Consider the following 22,443-nt stretch of genomic DNA (forward strand, 5'->3'; position numbering starts at 1 on the left):
TATAAAGTTAAACTAAGAAGTACACAGATTTAAGAATGAGTTAGTATTAAAAAAATACATACTCATTAATAGATATATAGCGCACACTTACATTGTTTTAACTATACTTGCGTAACTCTTCTTACATTGTCTTTAGAATAAATATTTCCTCAATACTATGACAGCATGCATTCAACGGTGAAGTTTTGTAGTAACTTGATGGTTTTAAAGAAATCAATATTTTTATTGTGGTCACAATATATTTGTGATAATATTTCGTAATACATATAATAAATAAAAAAATAAAATTCAAAAAGAACATTAAAAGTAAATTGACAGAAAATGCACATTATTCAATAAACTAATATTTAAATGACAAGAATCTTAGACAATGATATCGCCTGATAACTTTTTTTGGTTCTTCTCCACGAACTACAACACCCTGTTGCGCAGAGTCAAAAATAAAATAGAATTAAAAAAGTTGACGTCAATAGGAATCCTGATAAAGGTTCCAACGTTGAACAAACGAGTTTCATCTTTTTATTTGTTCACATTCGGTGATGTTGTGTTGTTTCGTGCAGGCAATGCGGCGGCATTTTCTGCGGGTCATGCTCGGAGATGCGGCCGTGGGGCGAGTGCGGCGCAGTGCGCGTGTGCCGGCGCTGCCGCGCGCTGCGGTGACCCGCCGCGCCCCCGGCGACGCCCCCACCGCCCGTCTCGCGGTCCGCTCCACTCTACGCCCAACAGTTCACCACTCTGCGCTGCTGAAGGTTCCTCGCGCATCAACTCATCAACAGACAGATCCAACAATAACCATTTAGTGCCCTGACATTTTAAATTTTCCATATCATTAACTTTCAATAGACAAACTATCTGTATTCAAAATACATTTCTAGAGTTCCTTGTCGGCTTTAACTGTCCATTAACGTACTCGCTAACGGTACCGTAACAACTGACTGTCATTTAACTCTAGATGTGATATTTTAATTACTACTTATACACTCTATAGTAAATACCGTAGAACATACAGATTTTAAAATCTCGTTTCGTGCGCTGATCATTATCTATATGTAACTCTCAACAATTTTGTTACGCAGAAGAACCTTTAGGAGACCAACTAATTCCGTATCAATTAACATTTCACAATTTGTACATAATACCTTAGGGCGTAGAAGTAATGACCGCGGAAATTCCAAACATAACATTAACAACTAGTCAAGCAGATTCAAACATTAACTTTAATCGTAATCCTATTCACGATAACCTAACATCTTACTTTTCTTTGAACTTGTTCAAAGAGAAGTTAGTGAAAAATTAAAATAAAACAATTGAAATCATGATTTTGTTTGCGTGAACGTTGCATCGACGATGGTGTGGCTTGTGTATACATTATCTGAATTGAAGCGTCCGCAACAAACATGCATTCCTCTTGTAATTTTAATTTAATTACTTAGGGAGGGTGGGTGGTGTGTTACGGAGGATGCACGTGGAGCGGCCGCAGCTCGGCCTCGAGTAGTTAGAGAATGGTACGGAATAGCGAATAGCGAATGTCGTCACACAAAGGCTGATTTCCAATTGTGAAAATTTTATTTCCGAATTGTATTAGAAGAAATACTAATATAAAGACTTGCAAGTCTGTAGAACAACACAGCTGCGTCCATTTCCAAACTTATGTACATGCCATTATAGACTGAAGCGCTAAGACATACGATCGAAATTAGCGTGCGCTGAAGTGACTTTAGATACATCAGGCTGTGTTGCCGTCCCGGTATTGATTTAAGGTTAAAACTCGCATATAGAATGTACTAACGTTGGTCCCGACGAGTGCTAAACATTGAAGACGAGACGATTTCATTTTGTATAGAAGCTGTTTTTTTTATTTTGTATCATAGTGTTACATTCGTTTTTCTTTTTGTATTAATATTATTTTGTACAGTGACGTTTTGTTTCACACTGGTCAGTCTTGTGTAGTGTTCGGAGTCCACGGCCATTGTTGCCGGTAACATTGGGTGCAGAGATGCATCGGGGCGATGTGATGTGCCGACTCTGGGTACTTTATGGATTTGTGATGCGAGCACTGGTGCGCCGCGCGTCGTGCGGTGCGTCAGCTGGGAGTGCGCGGGCGCTTTCTGCCGCAGCCCAAAGTCCAACCTCGATTTCTGTATTTTATTTGTGATATTGATGATAATTTTGTATAATGATTAAGAGTTTAAGATGTTGTTAGACGTTAAATTTTACTGGTGATTATTTAACGCCCCCGCGGTGCGCTCGTTGATTTGATGATTGTTGACTCTAAGGGAATATACGCTGGAAGCAATATTTGTACACCTGATATATATTTATACAGTATATACGAAGATAACTGACAAATCAGTGATATATAAATAGTATTGTATATTGACTTGTTTGTGATTACTAAGCAAATGTATTTTATATAAGTGACGGGTGGAGATCGACTGTGACGCACCCGTGTCGATGTGAAACGATGAGGAAATTATTTATATGTAAATGTGAATTAACAAATGAATAACACAAGTGAAGCATTATTGCACATCTCTCTTTAACTTAGCTCTCCGCAAAAGCAGCTGACATTATGTTCCATAATACAAAATTAGAATGTTTAGAATAGACCGGCGTAATAAAATCATATGTTTAGTAATAATTAACTAATACTTCTAAACCCGCCATACATCGAATACTAATTTGTTTTTTGCTTCGAGTAATGATATATTCTTAGAATTTAACACGAATCTTACCTTTTATATTAGTCGATTATAATTTTTTAGTTTGACATTTTAATTAAAGAACTAAACATAGAGGATTAAGATTTTTTTATTTTGAGGTTCGTTTAGAGGAGGACTGTGCCTTAGATACCTAAATTGGACTACTTTAAAAAAGCCTATAACTTAATTATTACGTTTTATTAGTGACATGAGTATCGTTCGCTCAGTCCCTCTGTACACGACTACATTATCACGAAAGCAAAGGCATTTGGTGCTGCGCATGTATTAGGTTTCTTTAAAACTAAACAACCGTGTTACAACGGTTACATAGGTCCATTATATTCCAGTGCCTAAACTTTCAACTGATATATATGTACATGTGTGTACACGACTTTATATACATTAGCTGAATGTTCAAGATTCGTGTTAAGTCCGCCCTGCAGTCGACCGCTTTGTGTATAAAATAATTTTGTAATTTATTCGTATACTGAGGGGATTGTTGTTTACTGCATATTTTATAACGTAAAGGAATCGCTCAGAGTAAGTTCCACTATCGAAGTGCAAACTTGTTTGTGACCAATGACTATTGACACAATGTGAAATAAAGCATATTTAGTTTTATGCTTGTTGTTGTTTTATTTATTAATATATACCGAAGTGGTGGGATGAATATGTAACTCTATTGAATATTTAATAGTGTTGTAAATTTGCATACAATATATACAAGAGCCAAAAATTTGTAAATACAAAGTTCAACGTGTTTGTAAGAAAATTGCAATTGCATATATTTTTTAACTCTCATATTTTCTTTAAATACTTTAATCAATATCTTTTAAATATTACCAAACCTGTTCCACAAAGAAAACAGTAAAGGTTAAGAAATAAAATATCGATCGGTTATATCTTTATAAATATTTTATTCAAATCATTTGATTCAGTCATAAACAATAGTAATGTTACATAACTAATTAGATACATATATACAATAATATTAACAGATATGTTTCAAACGACAATAGAGACTTCCTAAAATGTTTCCTACGTATTTAATATTCTATGGTAATGCATTTCGTCTTGAGGTACTCATTTAAAGCTTCTTGACCTGCAACAAAAGAAAGTTCAATTAGTAAAATGCAACCCTGGATTTGGTACTTCGTTAATGAAATAGATGCTTTTCGTCGTTTCAGCAGATAAAAACTCCCACTGCATGGCAAACACGCCTCCCCCAAAGATATCTATGGGGATATAATATCATAATCGCCAAGGTTGACAGGCGAGTTGGCGATCGCAGTTTATTATGGTACGCAGAGAACGCTGCTGTCAACCTCTGGAAACTTGTTTGTGGACAGTGGTTATCGTATTGCGCAGTGTGAACTGTTTAAAATTGTTTCATGGGAATCGAACCAACGAACTACGATCACAACTCTCAATTCTCTACCGACGGACTACCACTGCTCAATAAAGCTCTTAACCCTTAAATGCATAATGATTTAAAACTGCAACATACTACTTAAACGTAAAATGAGTACTACACTTAAGAGTAAATGCATAGTGTTGTATATGTGCAACAAAGGTTTTTTAAAAAGTAAGTATAAAAAATACTATATTCATTTTTTTCTTATTTTTCCCAGCATTTTAGTGTACCTACAGCAAGATAAACATTTTTTTTTAAAAGTATTAATAACAGTCATGCATTTAAGGGTTAAAGAGATTTATTTGGACTTTACAGTTTTGTTGACGTCGCCTGTACCTCGGGGGCAATGAAAACAGTACTGTGCAAGGATTAACTCTAGCCGATAACATATGCAGCGAGAAATCTCCCAGAAATATGTGGTTACTGACATAGTCGTTCGGGTTTGTGAACTAAAGTGGCAATGATGGTAATGATAACAGGGGAAAACATACGCTGATGATGATAAGACAATATAGGATGACTAACTACTTGTTTACTATTGTTATTTGAAAACGTAATAACGACACTTTTTATGCATTTTACAGTTTCACAGAGATATTTTCGTTAAAATGCAGTCACATGCGTGACTAAGTTCTTTTAAATATAAAATAAGGTCTTCGCCCTTCAATGGGCGGAATGTTGTAAGTAATTCCTGACGTGATAACTAGTGTCACAGATTAGTCGAATTCACTCGCAATACAAATCATTTGAAATCAACCGTATATTTGTATTTGTTAATACTAACAAAAGGTGCCGAGACCAAACTACAGTATTGTGTTGTACACTTTTTCAAAATTATAAGTAATGTAATATGAAAATAATGGTAACCACCATCTGTACTTTCAATCTTTTGTACCATTAACATTGCGAACATTTCTATGATATTGGAAGAACTTATGTCTAGCTTATGAGCTAATAATACGTCCCATCTAATTAAAGACATCAAATGTATATGTGTGTATACAATAATAATCAGACTGTGTAAAAAAGTCAATACACACCGAGATCTTTTCCGAAGCCGGACTGCTTGAAGCCGCCGAAGGGCGCAGCGACGTCGGTCTTGTTGTAGGTGTTGACGAACACGGTGCCCGCGTCCACGCGTTCAGCGAACGCGAGCGCCCGCGACAAGTCCCGCGTGAACACTCCGCTGGCCAGCCCGTACTCGCTCGCGTTCGCGCGACGGATCACATCGTCCATGTTCCTGTGTGGCAAACAAATATCAAAATGCATTCCTTGCTTCGAATAAAGAATATTAAATGCAAATAGAGCCAGTTCACAGTTAAAACCACAAAAGGCGGAGGTGAGATCAAATAAAATTAATAAAATTTACACATTCCAAATTATAGATACTAATACAATACATAGTGATAAAATACAAAGTGAATGGCCGATGTTAAAATATCTGGTTATATCTGCTACTTTTTTTTTTGTTTAGAAGGAAGTCTAGTGTACCGTACCCAAGATACCTCTATCCTCTCGGCGAAACTAGAGCTACATGAGATTCCCGCATACGAAAACAACCTTCCATTGAATACTTAGGCTTTCTCCAGTATCTATTGGGTAACGCACCGATATTGTGCCGGGGCACGACCCGAGGACAACCTGAACCTCGTCCGGTATCTTTACCACAATGCCAGGCTTCGTATATAATTTTATATCACATTAACGTAACCTTTGCTTTCTTATTATCATCATATCAGCTGTAAGACGTTCTGCTGGACACGTTTCCTCTTTAGATTTCTAAAAAACCGGGTGGTAGCGGTCTGCATCAAGTGTCTTACGCCGATCTTAATAAGGCTGTCTGTCCACACCTTGTAGTCTCCATTCTAGACCCTTAAGGCTCTAGCGGACATTAGCTTTGTACTCTATATGCCCACTGCAACTTGATTACGTCAATCAGCTGCGCTATGTCAATTACTTTGTTTGTCTTCGGATCTTCTCGCTCCTCCTCGAGTACAGCTCGCTCCTTGGTTTGTTGAGTGACTGTGAACTCGTATCTTCTACCAGCTTAAAGAGCATTAATATTTAACGAGGCATGTGGCTTACTTGCTGCTGAACTTGCTGATGATCATGATGGGGCCGAACGACTCCTCCTTAGCGATGAACATATGGTCGGCCACGTCCGTGAACACGGTCGGCATGAAGAAGTAGCCCGGTCGGTCCACGCGCTTGCCGCCGTAGACTAACTTGGCGCCTTCTTTTACGCCGCGTTCGCAAAACTGATTAAGCAAATACGTACAGATTTAATCATTTAATTGAAGGAAATCGCTCGAGCGACGTATTTTCTCTAAAATTTATGTAAAAGTGACTTTTTATATTATATTACTTAAGCAGAATTTTCACAGTAAGTAATAACTCTGAAAGTTCTTTGTAAATACTATTTAAAGGTTTATAGCGTTTTTAGTTGTTAAGAATTATTTATCTTATGTAATTCACTAAGATTTGTATGTTTTGCTCCTTAATGGTTTACCTTCAACGAACAGATTTATATTCTGATACCAAATTTCAAATAATAAATACCGGTTTTTTTATTTATTTTAAGGGAAACATATAACTACAGTAAAAAATAAAGTTAGGTAAAAATGAGCGTGCTCCAGAATTGAGCTGATGTTCAGGCATAAATCCTTCTGCAGGTTTTAGAGAGAAAATTGGTAATATTTTGTGGATATCGTTATAATGATGTTTGACAAAAGATGCAGCTATGTACCTCGATGAGCTTGTCCATATGCGCCTTGTGGTTCTGTGGTCCGTGCGCCGTGCCGCGGTGCAGCGGGTCGCCGATGGCCATCTTGCGCGTCTCCAGCAGCACGCGCCGCACGAACTCGTCGTGCACGCGCTCCTCCACAAACACGCGTCCAGCCGCGATGCAGTTCTCACCTTTATTGAAGAACACCGCCGCCATGCCCTGCATACGAAATTCGACTTTACACTACATTCACCAAAGTGTTAATGTACATTCACCCACTAAAAATTGTAACAGGGAAAGCGGCATTTATTTCAACGCCATGTGGTAGAAAAATTGGTGGCTTGGCATTGACAGGGTTTTAGATTCAACTAGAAAAATGAACGGCGATAATATTGCAAAACTCTACTCCTGGTGACTCGGCAGGCGGAAAATGGGGGACTGAGATGCTGAAGTAAATATATAATTATATATATATATATATATATATACTTCGCCATATACTATATCATATGCTCCTACTATGTATATATATATACATATACATATATACTAGAAGCGATTGAGGCAGCTGGTAGATAAAGTCGAAGATAGCACATTTGTAACAAAAACAAAGACTTTTCAAGTTATTTTCATCGCTACAGAGACTACCGTCACTACTTTCTCTCAAAACAGATGTCAAACGAACAAAATAAAACAATTCCAATACATTTTTCACTTGGAAGGTATTCTAGACCTGAAATAAAGATTACTGCTATACAGTTATGTAATATGTGGAGAAAAATATTATTATAAAATCAATGGATTTTCATTATAAACAGGTTATTTTTTTATTCTATATTAAGCCTTGTACAAAAGCTTGACATAAAAAAATGCTGATGCAGTATATAAATAACCAGACTGGTTAGTGTGAAATGGAAAAATATCTGTTTGTTGCAAATGGTGAGCAACCAATGGTAAACAACCACTAATTACTTCGTCCTTATATATTTTCCACAGTAATATGCAAATAATTTTTTAATTTTTATAATTATATGGAAAAATAATTCAAGACTTTAAAAATATGTGTCACAAGAATAAACGTATGTATTTTTTTAAAAAAAATCACCAAAACGTTTAAGTTAGTATAGCGATTATGGCGAGCTACTAACGTTCCTGACGGCCTTGTCCAGGTCGCAGTCCTCGAAGATGACGAGCGGCGACTTGCCGCCCAGCTCCAGCGACACCTTCTTTAAGTTGGACGCAGCGCATGATTTCATGATCGTTTGACCTGGCGCAAATCAGATTGTATATTTATTTTGTTGTACCATATTATTGATATAGATTGACTAGGTGTTCATTAGTTCAAAAAATCTTTGAAGTAATTTTAAAAATGTTTATTTTCGACAGAGATTCCCAAACCGGTATTTCTCATAGAACACTTTCAAAATAACTGGATTATGGAATATTCAGTGATTCAGAGAGAGATATCTAAGGGTCCAGGTTCAGGTAGCAGAGTGATGATGACACTTAGTCCAGACTCGCTTATAATAGGGACGTACCAATTTCGGTGCTGCCAGTAAAGCCGAGCTTCCTGACAAGCGGGTGGTCGGCGAGCGCCTGCCCGGTGACGGTGCCGCTACCCGGTAGGATGTTGATCACGCCGGCGGGGATGCCCGCGCGCGCAGACAGCTCCGCGAACTTCAACGCCGTCAGCGGACACACCTGTGGCCATACATATCACAATATATTATGTGATCAATACAAATATATGTCGGAGCGCTGTTTCGACGGCGCCGATAGATGTCGCTAATAGTAGATTGCCTTACACTATCTACAATCCCGGCTGTTTTGGAATTAATTAACTAATAATAATCATCGATCATGAAATATATTGTAAGATGTAAAAAGTGATATAAAGCGTAATTTTTACCACGACTATTATTTTTTTACAAAAAACTTGCTGTCTGGCTATTCGCGAACTTAATGAACGGTCCCTCAACCTTCCCAGTGTAATTCACTGTATTTTAAATAATTTTGAATCTGTTTGTGGACAAACGAAACATTATTATAGGCATGTTATGACGCAACCGTGAGAATACCAGCTTTATTAAAAACTTCTTGCAGAGAATCCCGCGCGTCCATCCAAAGAATAGGCCCGCACTGCCCTTTTTTAATTACAATTACATATTGATTCAATGTCTACCACGTTACTCTACAGTAATATACCATAGGACAATACGCAACGAAAAATTAACGAAATTGGCTGTATAAGCGTCCGTAAGCTGTCTGACGTTTCTAACAGCGTAAGCAGCGGAGTTTAGGCTACTAGCAAGAGAAGACAGATGGTTCCTATTGGAAACCTTAGCGGAAGACCTGTGTCCAGCAGTGGATGACCTATGACTCAAATGATGTTGATTCTAATAATAGGTTAAGTGTTGTAAATGGGGTTTCACTCACTGCGGCGGGCTTCATGACGACTGTGTTGCCCGCAGCGAGGCAGGCGGCCATCTTCCATGACAACATCATGAGAGGGTAGTTCCAGGGGGTGATTAGTGCGCATACGCCGATAGGTTCCTTCTTGGTGAGCGACAGGTTGCGGTTGGGACGCGCGTGGTTGATAGGGATGGTGGCGCCCTGGATTTTGTCGCACCAGCCGGCGAAGTACCGCCACGTATCAATGGACATGCCCACGTGTGTCTTCAGCGCTAGCGTGTACACCGCGCCCGAGTCTATTGACTCGATCGTCGCCAGCTCCTCCTTGTGCTGCTCCATCAAGTCCGCGAGTCTACAAGAGTAAGTACAAGGTAAACATATTGAAAGCTTATTTTGACATCAATCATTCTTACATAATTCTGTTAACCAAAATAAAAGTTTTATAGTTTCTGTAATAATTCTACTTTGAATTGTGCCCCGCTTTTTCAAAATCGTTTGTGTTTTATGTGTATTCCGATATATACACCAGATATATACATTAATGTAGCATTTTCATTTTTTGAGCCATATGACGTCTAATGCTGGATACAGTCCCCTTCTATAAGCGTCTGACGACCTTAACTATTTTTTCCGTCAACCTTGTCGATGGATGTTCGTCGTTGCGCTTGTCGGTCTTTTGTGTTTACTTCAAAACCGTAAAGCTCCAGCGGCTATCAGTTCTGAATGTGTTTACAATCGAAAGAGACATACTTTACTTCTTTCATTATATTATAATGTTAACCAGCACACCATGTACGCTATTTGTATGAGTAGAACAGAATTCCGCATACAGGATCTAATTAAACTTACTTGAACAGAAGTTGACCCCTCTCCCGCGCACTGATCTTTGACCACTCGCCTTCCTCGAAAGCGACCTTAGCAGCCTTAACCGCCTTGTCCACGTCGCTGACTGATGCGCTCTGCACCTTGCAGATAACCGACTCATCCGTGGGGTTGATCAACGTTAACACCTTCCCACTGTCGGAGTTCACGAACTCTCCGTTGATGAACAGCTGCGTGGGGAACTTGATCTTCATTTTGTTGACGTCCATCTCGACGCCGTCGTACACGATTTCCTTGGCAGCGGAGCCACCACGCGACTTCATCACCGCGACGTTGCAGAACTCTTCGAAGGTGGTGTTCATGTAGATGTCTTCGTTCTGTAGCTCGATTTGGGCCAGATCCTTCACCTCTTCGACCAGGCGCACCACATCCATAGAGCCGGCGCCCGAAGCGAAGAAGTCTGTGTCCTGCTCGATGTCGATACGTAGTATGGCTTTCCAGATGTCCCGTGCACCCTCCACGAACTGTTTCTCTTCCGCCGTCAGCTCCAACGAAACTTTGGACTCGTTCGCTTTGAAGAAGTTTTGTGCGTTGATCATTTTGCCGTTAACCTTCAATCTTTGGACGTTTAACTGTAAGAAAATGTTAGGTTAGTGCACATAATTCTTGGATATTACAACATTTGATAATGTGTGATATAGTTTTGATTGGATACTACAAATGAGCCCGGCTACGGTTTTTCTACAGACACGATGAGCAATCTATCATGTGGCTCTTATGAATGTTGAAAGAAGAGAAATGTAGTTGGTTTGGTATTCTAGAAAATTGAATCAAGACTATAGTCAACTTGAATTTATTTAATATGTGCCAGTAAAAGTAGATTCCACAACACGTTAGTTTGTTGCATAAGAGTAACTAACCATGACACCATCGTTGGCGGTGATCAGAAGTCCAGCCTCATGTATCACTGCTGGCTTATTTAACCCTGGTATTACTAGTTTGTCTCCTTCAGTCTCATACTCGGCCTGCCACAGAGAGGATCCGAAGAATTTGATCTCGACGTTCGTTTCACTGGCTTCGTCCACCCCTTCTCTGGTCTGCGGTTTGATGAAGGTTGTGGCACCAGGCGAGGAGTCTAAGCCGCGTATAAAATTGTGTAATGCCACGCCACCTTTGGTCCAGTCGATCTGAAATATTGTTTTTATTTAGTCGCCGAAAAAAATTAAAAAACGATTATCGAAGAAAAATTTCATCATCATCATCATTACAGCCTTAAGACATACTATGGTGATCCTTGGTCTCTACTCCAGAACCTTAAGACCCCGGTGACCTGCCAACTGCCACTTCAAACTGCCTATCCGCTTGGCTATATCAGTAAGTTTTATTCGTCTATCTCCTATCGATCTCCTAATGCGTGATTCAATAATCAATTTTCGTACAAGTACAGGATGTACCGATTTGTTATTTATATATCGTTCGCGATAAGAATATTCCGTTCCTAATTAAAATCAAGTGACGTAGTGACCAGTCGAAAGCGTTCTTTTTAACACAATGTAGTAATGAAATATTCGAAAAAATTGAATTGTTAATAGGCGTGGATAGGATGGACGGCATGATTTACTAAATTTTTTACGTGAACGATCTATAGACAAGTCTGGAGTTTAACGGCTGCTCGATTAAGTGCTGCCGGTGAAGAAACTAATGTGCAATAAGCATCAATCAGCATAAATAAGTATATACTTCATACAACGCCGGATAAACTGGCGGGCAAGTCAAGGCACTGACGACATTAGTATAAAATATATTTCTACAGTCATATGTTTCATCGCTTGTAAGTAAATAACTATTGTATAGGTGCAATTTTTATTGTGTACTTTTGATTTCTTACCTTTTTAACTATATTAATTACTAATAGTATTGTATATTCTTATATGAAACGATGCTAAATTTTGTTTAATCAGAATATATCTCACATTTACGTTAATAGCCATCTCAAATCCTGTAAAGTGATATACTGATAGCTTAATTTTTGATTTTTTAAAGTTTAATTGTGTCCTTGAGAAACTAAATTTTGGTAATACCTTGTACTTTTTTATGTTGCCAAATTTTAATTCAAATTTCGAATCTTAACAATTTTTTATTCAAATAGATGACGACACGAATAAAACCTGTTTGTAATTTATACAAACTGCTTGCATTTTGTGGCCTTGGAAAATGGAATGACATATTCGCATGGTGTTTGTAATATTCTACGAAAGATCGGAGTGAAATGCGATCATGTAATAGTGTGAGTTCGCTGACCTGATGTGTTTCTGGTTTGAACAGGGCCGGGTCGTAAGTGGCGCCTTCTTCAGTCTGTTGGATTCTGGGCGCTGAGCCGTTAGCTACCATATTTACTGATTCAGCGAGAGCTTTGATGCCTGAAATGTATTTTAATAATAGAAACGCAATTTTCAAAATAACCAAAGCAAAAATTTGGTAAAATATCTAGTCATTAGTTTACGAGTATATGCTTTTCAAAAGGTTAATGCACAATGTTAACTAATTAGATTCTGGACGAACTTCGAATAGAAAAGTCTCGAGTTTTTTAGTTGTTGACATTGGTATGTATATGTCCATTGCGTTACAAAATAGTTTGATTACTGAGCATCTATAACGACTCACTGGTGGTACAGACAGTTGTCGTTTGAATTCCGAAACTATGTTGTATTGAAAATTGATTGTTATTATTACCAAAACTATGTTAGTGACGTCGCCAAAGCTCCTATAATAATACTACTGAAACGATCTATCCGACTTTATATTTATATTTTTGATTAAAAAAATATTATATTTTTATTTATACTTACGTACTTTTATATTTTTGATAAAATTCAGTGTAGAACTACATACTTTTAGAATTGCATAGATTTTATTGAAAATGTCAAACAAATAGTAAGTATTAATATCTTTTAAAGTTTTGCATATATATATTCTTAAGCTAGAGATAAGCTTTGTTGGTACCTTCGGGATATAAGTACTTGTTGTACAGGGTGTCTACGGTGTCGTCGATGGTGGCGGGGAACGACTTCTGCAGGAGTATGGGGCCGGTGTCCAATCCGTCGTCCGCCCAGAAGATAGACAGGCCGCAAGTGGTGTCTCCCTCAATTAATGTCCTACGAATAAATATTTGTTTTAAACTTTAAGTATATGAACCTTTTGGTAGGTTTGGAAAGGACATGTCTAGAACAGCAAGAACTTAGTGTGTTTACCACTTCGATCAGCGTCTCCTTGGTTTTCTCCAGACATAAGAACATAAAGAAATGATTGCATTTCTTTATGCTAGACTCTTAATAGCATATTTAGTATTTATAAATTTAAGGTGAGTTTTATTTGACAAATATCAATAAAAAAGTAGTTTCTTTGTTTAGATGATAACACTAAGTTGTTTTAAAAAAATATCACTTATATCTGGCTATCGCTTTGAAATGGAATCAGAAATGAGGAGATCTGCTAAAGATCGAATGTCACCGAAGAAGCTAGGAGAATTGCTCGTTTGAAGGGGCAGTGGGTAAATCGCTTGTGCAACCAGCCGTTGGGAACGAAAGGTTCTCGCTTGACTACCATGAGCCGATACATGCGGTGTGGTAGGGCTTACACTAGGCACCGACGACATAATCAAGATCACAGGAAGTTGCTAGATGCGGGCAGCGCGAGCCATCCTTGCGAACTTTGTGGAAGGCGTATCTTGCAAAGGGCGTCTATCGGCTCACATGATTATTATGGCATGCGTATTAGTTTGTACAATTGCATAGATCAAGTACATTAATCGATAAGGATCTATTTAAAAATATGCACACACACACATTGTGAATATGTTTTTTTGAAATATTAGTTCCCTTTTAATTATTCTATAATTTGTAATGAAACCTCTCGGTGTAAAGGCGTCCACGTATGGGTTGATATGATCCATAAATCGGTGACAAGAGTTATAAATAAAATAGCACATTGCATAAATAAACATAGTTGATGAGTGTTGTAAACATTTTTTGATATATTTGTGATAAAAGACTTACCAATTAATAGATGAAGCGCCCCTATGCCGAGGAAGGATGCTCGGGTGGTAGCAGATGCTCTGGTACTTCGGGTGCATGATCACCTCCATGGGGATGAATTGCGAACAGAAAGGCAGTACGTTGATGTCGGCGTTCACCTAAAATAAGGAAATGTACTAACTATTGACCTGTGTTATCATGCGTTATTGCGGGGAATCGATTTAGATACGCGGGCCGCACTCAGCGTTTGATGTCTAGTTCCTAACATTTAACCCTTTATGTCATACATGTAAACACGAGGTAATGTATAGTAAAGTAATATAGTACACGCTATCAAAAAATCAAAGTTTGAGAAATAATATATAACCTATAAAATACGGATTACTGAATAGGAAAATTAGTTATTATTTACTATCTATCCCTGCAAACTTTGCATTGCCAGAAGTTATTGGCATACCACATTCCAATAGAAAAATATAAATTAATGTAACAAATTTCATAGTGATCACTTTACACAGAATGTTTGAAAATAAGTGTTAAAACTTTAATAGTATCATATGGCAAATGAACTATACATTTACCTCTTAATACCCTTTTCACCTATTTCCAATGTCCACCTGTATACATACAAGGATAAGTTTCAATCTCTTTGTTATGGACATTCTTGTCATGCGAAACAAGCTACACCATGCCTTTTTATTGCGAGTGAATGGAAAAGTTTGCGTAAGTTTTTGTTCAATTATGACGTAGTTGCCTTCGTGATAGTAAATCAATATAAGGCTGGTGCGTTTTAACAAAGAAGATTGCATATAACATATTCAGTCTGGCCATAAATACTGTTATAATTAAAAACATACAAAGTATTACTTTAGAATTTGGAATCTAGCAATTTTATTTGATTGCTCATTGTGTTTCCTTAGTTTTGCGCCGATATATTGTAAAATATTTTATGATATTAAATTGGAATGGCGTGATAAAGAGAACTGAATCACTGTGATCGCATTACATGAAGGTAGGTATGGTGCCAAATATTTTTTTTTTAAAATCCACCATACGTTTGATATCAGTCAAATGAAAAAACTAGTTACGAAAAGAATTCGAAGAAGTCCTGTCCGAAAGAAAAAGATTTTATCTCGGGAGATGAATACAACAGATAGAACTATGTCACAGAAAGAACGCCTGCCATCGAAAACTGTCCTTAATGTTTAAATCGAAATGGGTGGATCTTATTGCCTGCAATAATAGTTTAGCAATAATAAAGGCACTCGAGAAGCCTGGCATGTATGTCATACGGTACTTTCAGATTTCTTACTTAAATGCCTATATATTGACAAATTGCCTTACAGTGTTTATGTGTAAAATATTATGTCATAGCGTATGATGTAACTAGATAATATGTATCAAAGTATTGTCAAGTTATTCCCGTGAGCACGTATACAAATTAGTTCTTTCTTTAACGGAAACAGTATAAAGTTAGAGTCCGCTATGATGTAAACAAATATCAATCTAATTAAAAACTTTTCGGCTTATTATTATTAAGTGTTAGAAAAAAATATCAAATTAAATGATTTGTTTATTAAATACTAGTTCCAAGTGTTTCGTATATGTAAAGTTTGGCCACATTCTATAGTTAACAGGCTTGCGAAATACATCAAATAATAATTAAAATATGTTTATACATTATCTATAAATAGAGCCTAATGTAAAAGTAAATTTATTCATCATGACTTGTCTTCCAACAATTAAGTAAAATTCCGTTAAACTCAAACAGAATTAAAATTTCTAACAGAGCAGACAGTTTTAGTACAGAGCAAAGGTTATCGCGTATATACGTGTATACGAAAAATGTGCTAAATCATTCAAACGTATGTTTCCTTTAGTGTATTGACAGAGTTCGTGTTTTTTTTGGAGTTTAGTCGTGAAAAATAAATTATAAGTAATAATATAAACAATATTACGTCTAGTATAGCAAGTCATCATAACAATGATTTTGTGGCAGATTCGGTAATTACATAGGCACGTATAGCCAATGGGCACGCCAAGGAGCTAATTCGCAAGTTTCATATCAACGGGTGGGAAGCTTCAGCTCTACTCTAATTAGCTGAGGCTTCAGACCAGCACAATAAAATTACTGTTTTTTTTACGAGTGGTCACTATTTTACTTACTGTAAATACTACAGATATTGCAACTGAACGTGGAAGATAGCATGAGGCATATAGTGTAGTTCTAGACCTCCCTTGAGAATCTCGGCTCAAACTGTTACTGGATTAGCAGGTCGCCGAGTTCGTAGATCGCTTGGACGAACGTTCTTGGAACGGCGTCAGAGTCCCTGAGACTTTAACTTAGGCTGTCACTCCATAGCATTCCGATTGAAGGTCGCCTAAGAGGTCCGAAAAATTACGGTGGTGCATGAAAACGATTCCATAGTTTTTATAACAGGAATCAAAATAAAACTGGAATTTAAAGCGATTGGAGTCCAACATAACTTTCACTTAAATTTATTTTGTTACAGAGTTACCAAAATTAAGCAGTGTTTACCAGGGATCAAACCTACGAACATAGGAATCCACACATGCATATTTCTTCCCATTTCGTTAGCGAGAAAATGAAAGGCAATTATAGGTGTAGATCTATCTGGTGTATATTTTAGATACTATTTACAATGAAATTTTTACCCGTTGAAATTGAATTTTAAATCGGCATTCGAATTTGAATTCGATCGAGTAAAAAATCAATACTAAAAAGTATCAAAGTATCTAGGTGACAGTAATATGGACCTTACTTACTCCTGTTTATCTATGACAAAATAAATACATTTTTAAAGCAGGTAGGAAATAACCAAAGGTTTCAGTAATGTTCAAAAATATAGACATTTAGCATATAGTTATAGCAGTAACGCTAAGACGCTAATTCGTTTAAACTTATTGACGCGGTGGATGCGATAAAAATTCGCAGATCATTCGATGTTATAACGTTATTTCCAAAATAATCGACGTATAATAGCAACCATCGTCGCTCCATAGGTTATCGTCGATAGGTGACGGATGTCGCCATAATCACAAGTTACATAATTAGCGCAGCCATATAATATTATATGTTCTATAAGTTTAATGTAAACAAAAATACAACTCTAGCTATATTCAAGATTTCGCGGGATTTAAAGAAAAACATGACATGCAAAGGTCGTTAAAGATAATTTAATAAAACGAGCCAATTTTGTGGCATTGTGTATAATTTAGTTTTTACATGCGTGGTTTGAATACATACAGGTTTCTATGGATAGCCTTAGACTTGTACATTAAATAATTTCATACTAATAAAGGCCTTATTCAACTGAAAATAATAGTCAGGCTACACTTTATAGAGGCTGTTTGGATATAGGTGTAAAAGTTTTAAAGGAGTGAATGTATAGTCCAGTATCATCATTATCGTATTAGCCGATAAACGCGCACTGCAAGAGGTAAGCCTGTAATAATGTGTAGCTCATATGCTGTCAATTAATATAAGTATCTGTCCAAAAATCAATGGTTCCAGAAATACTACGTAATATAATGACAAGAAGGTAACGAGAAGCGTTTTCCACATACGTATCATCCCATAAACGCCCACTGTGAGGCAAAGGTCTCCCCCAAAGATATCAATGGGGGATATACCACAATCGCAACACTTGTCTGATGGGTTGATAATCGCAGTGTGGTATTATGATCCGCAGAGAACGCTGATGCCCATCATTTTGAAATTTATTTGTGAGCATTGGCAACCCTATATAATTAATGCACAAATGTGAATCATTTAAGTTTGTATCACGGGAATTGATCCCGCGGCCTACAATCGCAAGTCTCAGTCCTTTATCGCTTGGCTGCCAATTCTCGCTACTGATTTCTACAATTACTACCTATTAAAATTATTGTTCATTATCCGTTCTGCCAAAAGGAGATTGTACTACAAGAAGTAATTGGCCTGCCGCATTCCAGTGGTTTTAGAGTGATCAAGTTTCTACACTTGTTATTTACCCTGTATATCTAAATTGTGGTCTAGGCCTATGTCCAGCAGTAGACATCCTATCGTTGTAAAGTTGATGATGATGATAAAATTGTAAATACGTTTAGTGAAACGTGTATAATTAAGAAGTATTTGTGGTAATCACAAGTCAGCCGTGTACTATGCAAGATAGTAGAGGTCGAAAGTGCAATTGGAAACCCAACTGTGTTCCAAATACACGGCCAGGATATTTAATCATATTTATTGCCGACATATTTATATCGTAGCAAATTGGAGCAACCTCCACCCGTTACAGACAAACATTTTAACCTACCTACAATATACATGTTGATAGAATATACACATAAAAGCTTTGAAGTCGTGAAGTTATATCTCATTTGCTGTCAATTAATACACGGCAAAACCCTTTAAAAAATCAATGGTTTCAGAAATAATAAGTAGTGTTATGATAATATAATACAAAAAGCGTTTACCAAGTCTTATTAGAACATATTAAAAATTGATTAATGATTTTTATCTGTCCCTGCGCACTTTGTACTGCCAGAAGTTATTGGTATGTCGAATTCCAATAGAAGAAAATAATTAATGTAAAATATTTTAGACTGATCACTTTAAGTTTCTTTGCTACAAAATGCTCTATAAATACACACTTTTTAAGCTTTTACACTTGTAAACAATCAGACTGTATTAAAATCGAGCATAAAAACTACCTAATGTACGTAATTTGCAATTCAGAATACAAAAGTGGCCAATTATATACGAAGTCAAAAGCCAGAAGTAGTTAATTATAAGACAGGCAACGGATACTTATTATTATTCGAATTAAATATAAAAATGACATAATGATGTCGAAATTTCGAGTCATAGTTTGCTTTATTGCTTAGAATAAGTTGAATAAACAGTATTGTTTTAAAAGTAGCCTGCATGGATATTAATAAAAACAACCCGAACTAAGACAATACCGAGTGAGTTGCTATTTTTTGGCTGTCAACTCTAGACTTGATATAAAAATCTTGCTGGTAAATATAGAGATAAAATAAAAACTATACATCCGAAGTCATTACATTTTTTTTGTAGACACTTAGAACCGGCAATTACGCATTCAGGCCAAACAATGCGCGAATCTACAAATTTGTATGCACGCAGTAAAATTGATGAAGCATTAATTTTGGTTTAAATAGTAAACAAAGTTCTAATTATTAAAAATATTACTTTGGTTAAATATTTTCATATGTATAAAAAAGTTTTTATGTACCTTTAACAACATATTATATAATATTTATACAATCATCATGTATTATTGGTGAACAAATTATAAATAAATAAAAAATAAATCAAAAACCATAGCTAAGTAAATCTATTTGAAGCCACCATGTTTTTCTTACGTTTTACGTGTACCCTGGATTTTCAATTAGCTGTAAAAGCCAAAGGGGCTAACAATACTAAACATCGATCTGATAGTGATTGTATACATATATTTTAATAACCAATAAAAAGGTTTGAAAACTAAACGGTGGTAAATTATAATATATTGAAAGTGAAACAACTTACTGTGAAATACGTAACATTAGATTGTATTGGATCGACACATCAATGGTCCAACAATTTTAGTAACAACTAATTGTTTGATTGATCGTTTAGTTTTGAATCCACTTACCGATTTATACTCCTCCAGTACTTCTGGAATAACCTTCCCCTTGACACGCCATGTCTTGTATTTAAATACCGGCTTTCCATATTGAGCGGCAATAGTAGCTGTTGAAGATAATGTTTGTATTAAAAGAAGAAGTAAAACGTATTTTATTGCAATAATATTTACATAATTGGACCACGCTGATTCTGAAATCTCTTTGTACGATCACCGTGCGAAAATTTACGTTGAAATTTGATACTGTATTTGTAAATGTTTCTTTATTTTTAAAATAAAAATTGCTTAAAAGTTAATACTACAACGTCAAACTTTTATTTCGCATTTGTCTACAGAGTATAGCTAGTATACAGAAACATTATTAAAATTGTTTTATTTATACTATGGTCCTTGAATTTATTATTGTCTTGTGTCCTAACATAACCAAACACACCCGTATAATAAAAGATGTTAAGTTATCAAGACATTATTCAAACGCACCATATAAATGACTTTATATTTCCATATCATATTATAGTAATAAAAAAGTAAATAAGGAAAACTTGGAAGTTTTACGAAATTATTATGTCATACGATCCCGGTATTACATATTACTCAATAGAAATAATAATACAAATATTACAAATAACTTATTATATAATATAATAATTTAACACGTTATACATAAATATTAAAAACACTGATTAAACTCGCAAATTGTCAAAATAATTAAGTAATAATGTGACAATGTCACCAATACTAAGATTTAAACCTAAAGTTTAGTAGTTAAACTACAACAATGAGCTAATAAATATATATATAGTTTATATTCACCGAGTGGGTCCTCTCTATTGCCTTTGTCGGGGACAGTGAAGACTCCGACCACCTCATGGCCATCCTTCTGCAACAATTTAAATACTTCCGCGGCGAACGTACTCTGCCCGATTATGGCGACGCGCAGCTGCTTCTTAGGCGTCTGAGAATAAAATACTTTCACTTTAGCACATCACTGTCTATCAACATAAATAATGCTTCGCCACATATGAGTGGACCGGAAAATAAGCAATAAATTAGGAGGACCTAATTAACACAGTTTTATTAAAAATAGTAGTCAAATTTAAATAAGTAATTTACATTTATTTAAAAATATTATACCTCATCGGGCACTGCTACGGGCGGCATTCTAAAATATTATAGAAACGCGAAGTGTTTGTTGCAGCCGCGCTGCCAGTCGACGGATTGCAAACGGACTAACTTGAATTCATCGACACGTTCGTATTTAACTAACCCTCTCTAACATCACCTCAACCTTGACATCACTTATCATTTCACTACACCGAGATATCGCAATTCATTGTTTTTCAAGAATCCGCCAAAACTGCGCCAAGTAATTTCAGTAAACTGATCAGTTATCGGCCGTGTTCCTGTGCGGCCAATAGCTTAAAACTATAATGTTAAATAAACGATTATGATTGGCCACTTTGAAAATGTCGCCCCAGAGGTTCACTTTGTTATCAGCTAATGGAGCTTCGTTATTTAATTTTTACAACTAAGTAAGACAAATACAGTAAAAATATCCACATACATTGTGGAAATTTGTGATATAATATAGGATTAGCATATAGGATTTCTTTATTTATTATATTAAAATAATTATTGCTTAATAAGCTGTTATAAAAATACATTTATAATTAATATGTATTATTTTAGTATTACAATATATGTTATATATTTAATACATTTTATAGTAGTTACATCTATTTTTAAGAAAACTTATTCATACTGGTCGACCAGCCTTTTTTAAAAAATACTATAAGGCGTTCTTTCTAACAGTTAGATTTCAAGAATTCGCCTTAGAATATAAGAAAAAGAAAATTTAACGGCAACATTTTTTTAAATTAAAATCCATTTACGAGGATTTTCGTGAGGATAGTATCGCTCCTATCTCACCAAGCATAACACACACATAACACATTCCTGAAAAACAGAATCTGCATAGTAAATTAAATCAATTAATTTGTACATATTATTGTTGTCCGGATTGCAACTATCAATTTTACGGGTTATTCCACGGTTGCCGAAAGATTTTTCTCTCTAGAAAGCGTAGACGTAATCGAGTACGGTTTTTTACGTCCTTATTCAAATTGGTGCAGCATTATATGATCAATTTTATCATGATTTGCAACATGCAACAAAATTTATATATTTTAATTAAAAGTAATATATTTTCTGCCACTGATTTTAAAAAATATATTTTTATTTAAAATATCACGTCAAAGAAAGGCCTGATCCAGACCAAAAAAAAAATATTTTTTTTTTTTATCCAAAAATTTTTAAACTTTTCTTGCACAAAATCTTAAGGTGTCGAAAATTATTTTGTGTTTTATATAGCAAAACGGGCGGGTAAATAATAAAAGCGCGCAGTTTTCGGCGCTTTTAATCCTCGATTTTGTCAAGCCTGCGATTTAGATTACATATTTATGTAAGTACTGCAACTAGATAGTTGCAAACAAATAGCAATCAAATTCATGTTTCTATTCATGGATTATAAATCTAAATAGGTATCTTTAATAAACTGGATTTTGTTAGGGACAATTTTTAATAATCCTTAATCATTAATAAAAAATATATTGCTTTATCGATTTTGTTTAACATTATGAAGTAGATAGTTAAGTAGCGGGTCGCACACGAATGTGTTTTTATT

The 22,443-nt window shown here is 35.9% G+C and overlaps 2 protein-coding genes across 11 annotated transcripts in view; one reads left to right on the forward strand and one right to left on the reverse strand.

Moving 5' to 3' along the window:
• LOC137923961 (myotubularin-related protein 3) overlaps positions 1 to 3,325 on the forward strand; it is a 99,000-nt gene extending 95,675 nt beyond the window's left edge. For all 10 annotated transcript variants that reach the window (XM_068767231.1, XM_068767228.1, XM_068767230.1 and 7 more), the window contains one exon: positions 561 to 3,325. In XM_068767231.1, the coding sequence (XP_068623332.1) occupies positions 561 to 660 (100 nt within the window). In that variant the 3' untranslated portion in view covers positions 661 to 3,325. The remainder of the gene's footprint in view (positions 1 to 560) is intronic.
• Positions 3,326 to 3,616: 291 nt separating this feature from the next.
• Positions 3,617 to 21,002, reverse strand: LOC137923985 (cytosolic 10-formyltetrahydrofolate dehydrogenase). Its single transcript, XM_068767270.1, has 15 exons — positions 20,895 to 21,002; positions 20,574 to 20,715; positions 19,770 to 19,867; positions 14,131 to 14,267; positions 13,079 to 13,230; positions 12,377 to 12,495; positions 10,996 to 11,262; positions 10,103 to 10,707; positions 9,278 to 9,605; positions 8,380 to 8,542; positions 7,990 to 8,108; positions 6,863 to 7,060; positions 6,202 to 6,374; positions 5,157 to 5,356; positions 3,617 to 3,804 (listed from the first exon to the last, which is right to left on the reverse strand). The coding sequence occupies exons 1-15, from the start codon at positions 20,919 to 20,921 to the stop codon at positions 3,749 to 3,751; spliced, it is 2,784 nt and encodes a 927-aa protein (XP_068623371.1). The 5' UTR covers positions 20,922 to 21,002; the 3' UTR covers positions 3,617 to 3,748.
• Positions 21,003 to 22,443: the final 1,441 nt, after the last annotated feature.

This window comes from Battus philenor, unplaced genomic scaffold, assembly GCF_028537555.1.
Source record: "Battus philenor isolate CCGP_79_NKW_IND1 unplaced genomic scaffold, ilBatPhil1.0.hap1 SCAF_23, whole genome shotgun sequence".
Taxonomy (NCBI): Eukaryota; Metazoa; Arthropoda; class Insecta; order Lepidoptera; family Papilionidae; genus Battus; species Battus philenor.

Coding starts and splice junctions, on each gene's coding strand:
- LOC137923985 (XM_068767270.1), bottom strand. CDS start 20,921: ATGCCGCCCGTAGCAGTGCCCGATGAG. Junction 13,231..14,130: donor GGCGCTTCATCTATTAATTG/GTAAGTCTTTTA, acceptor ATTTATTCGTAG/GACATTAATTGAGGGAGACA. Junction 5,357..6,201: donor ATCAGCAAGTTCAGCAGCAA/GTAAGCCACATG, acceptor TTTGCCACACAG/GAACATGGACGATGTGATCC.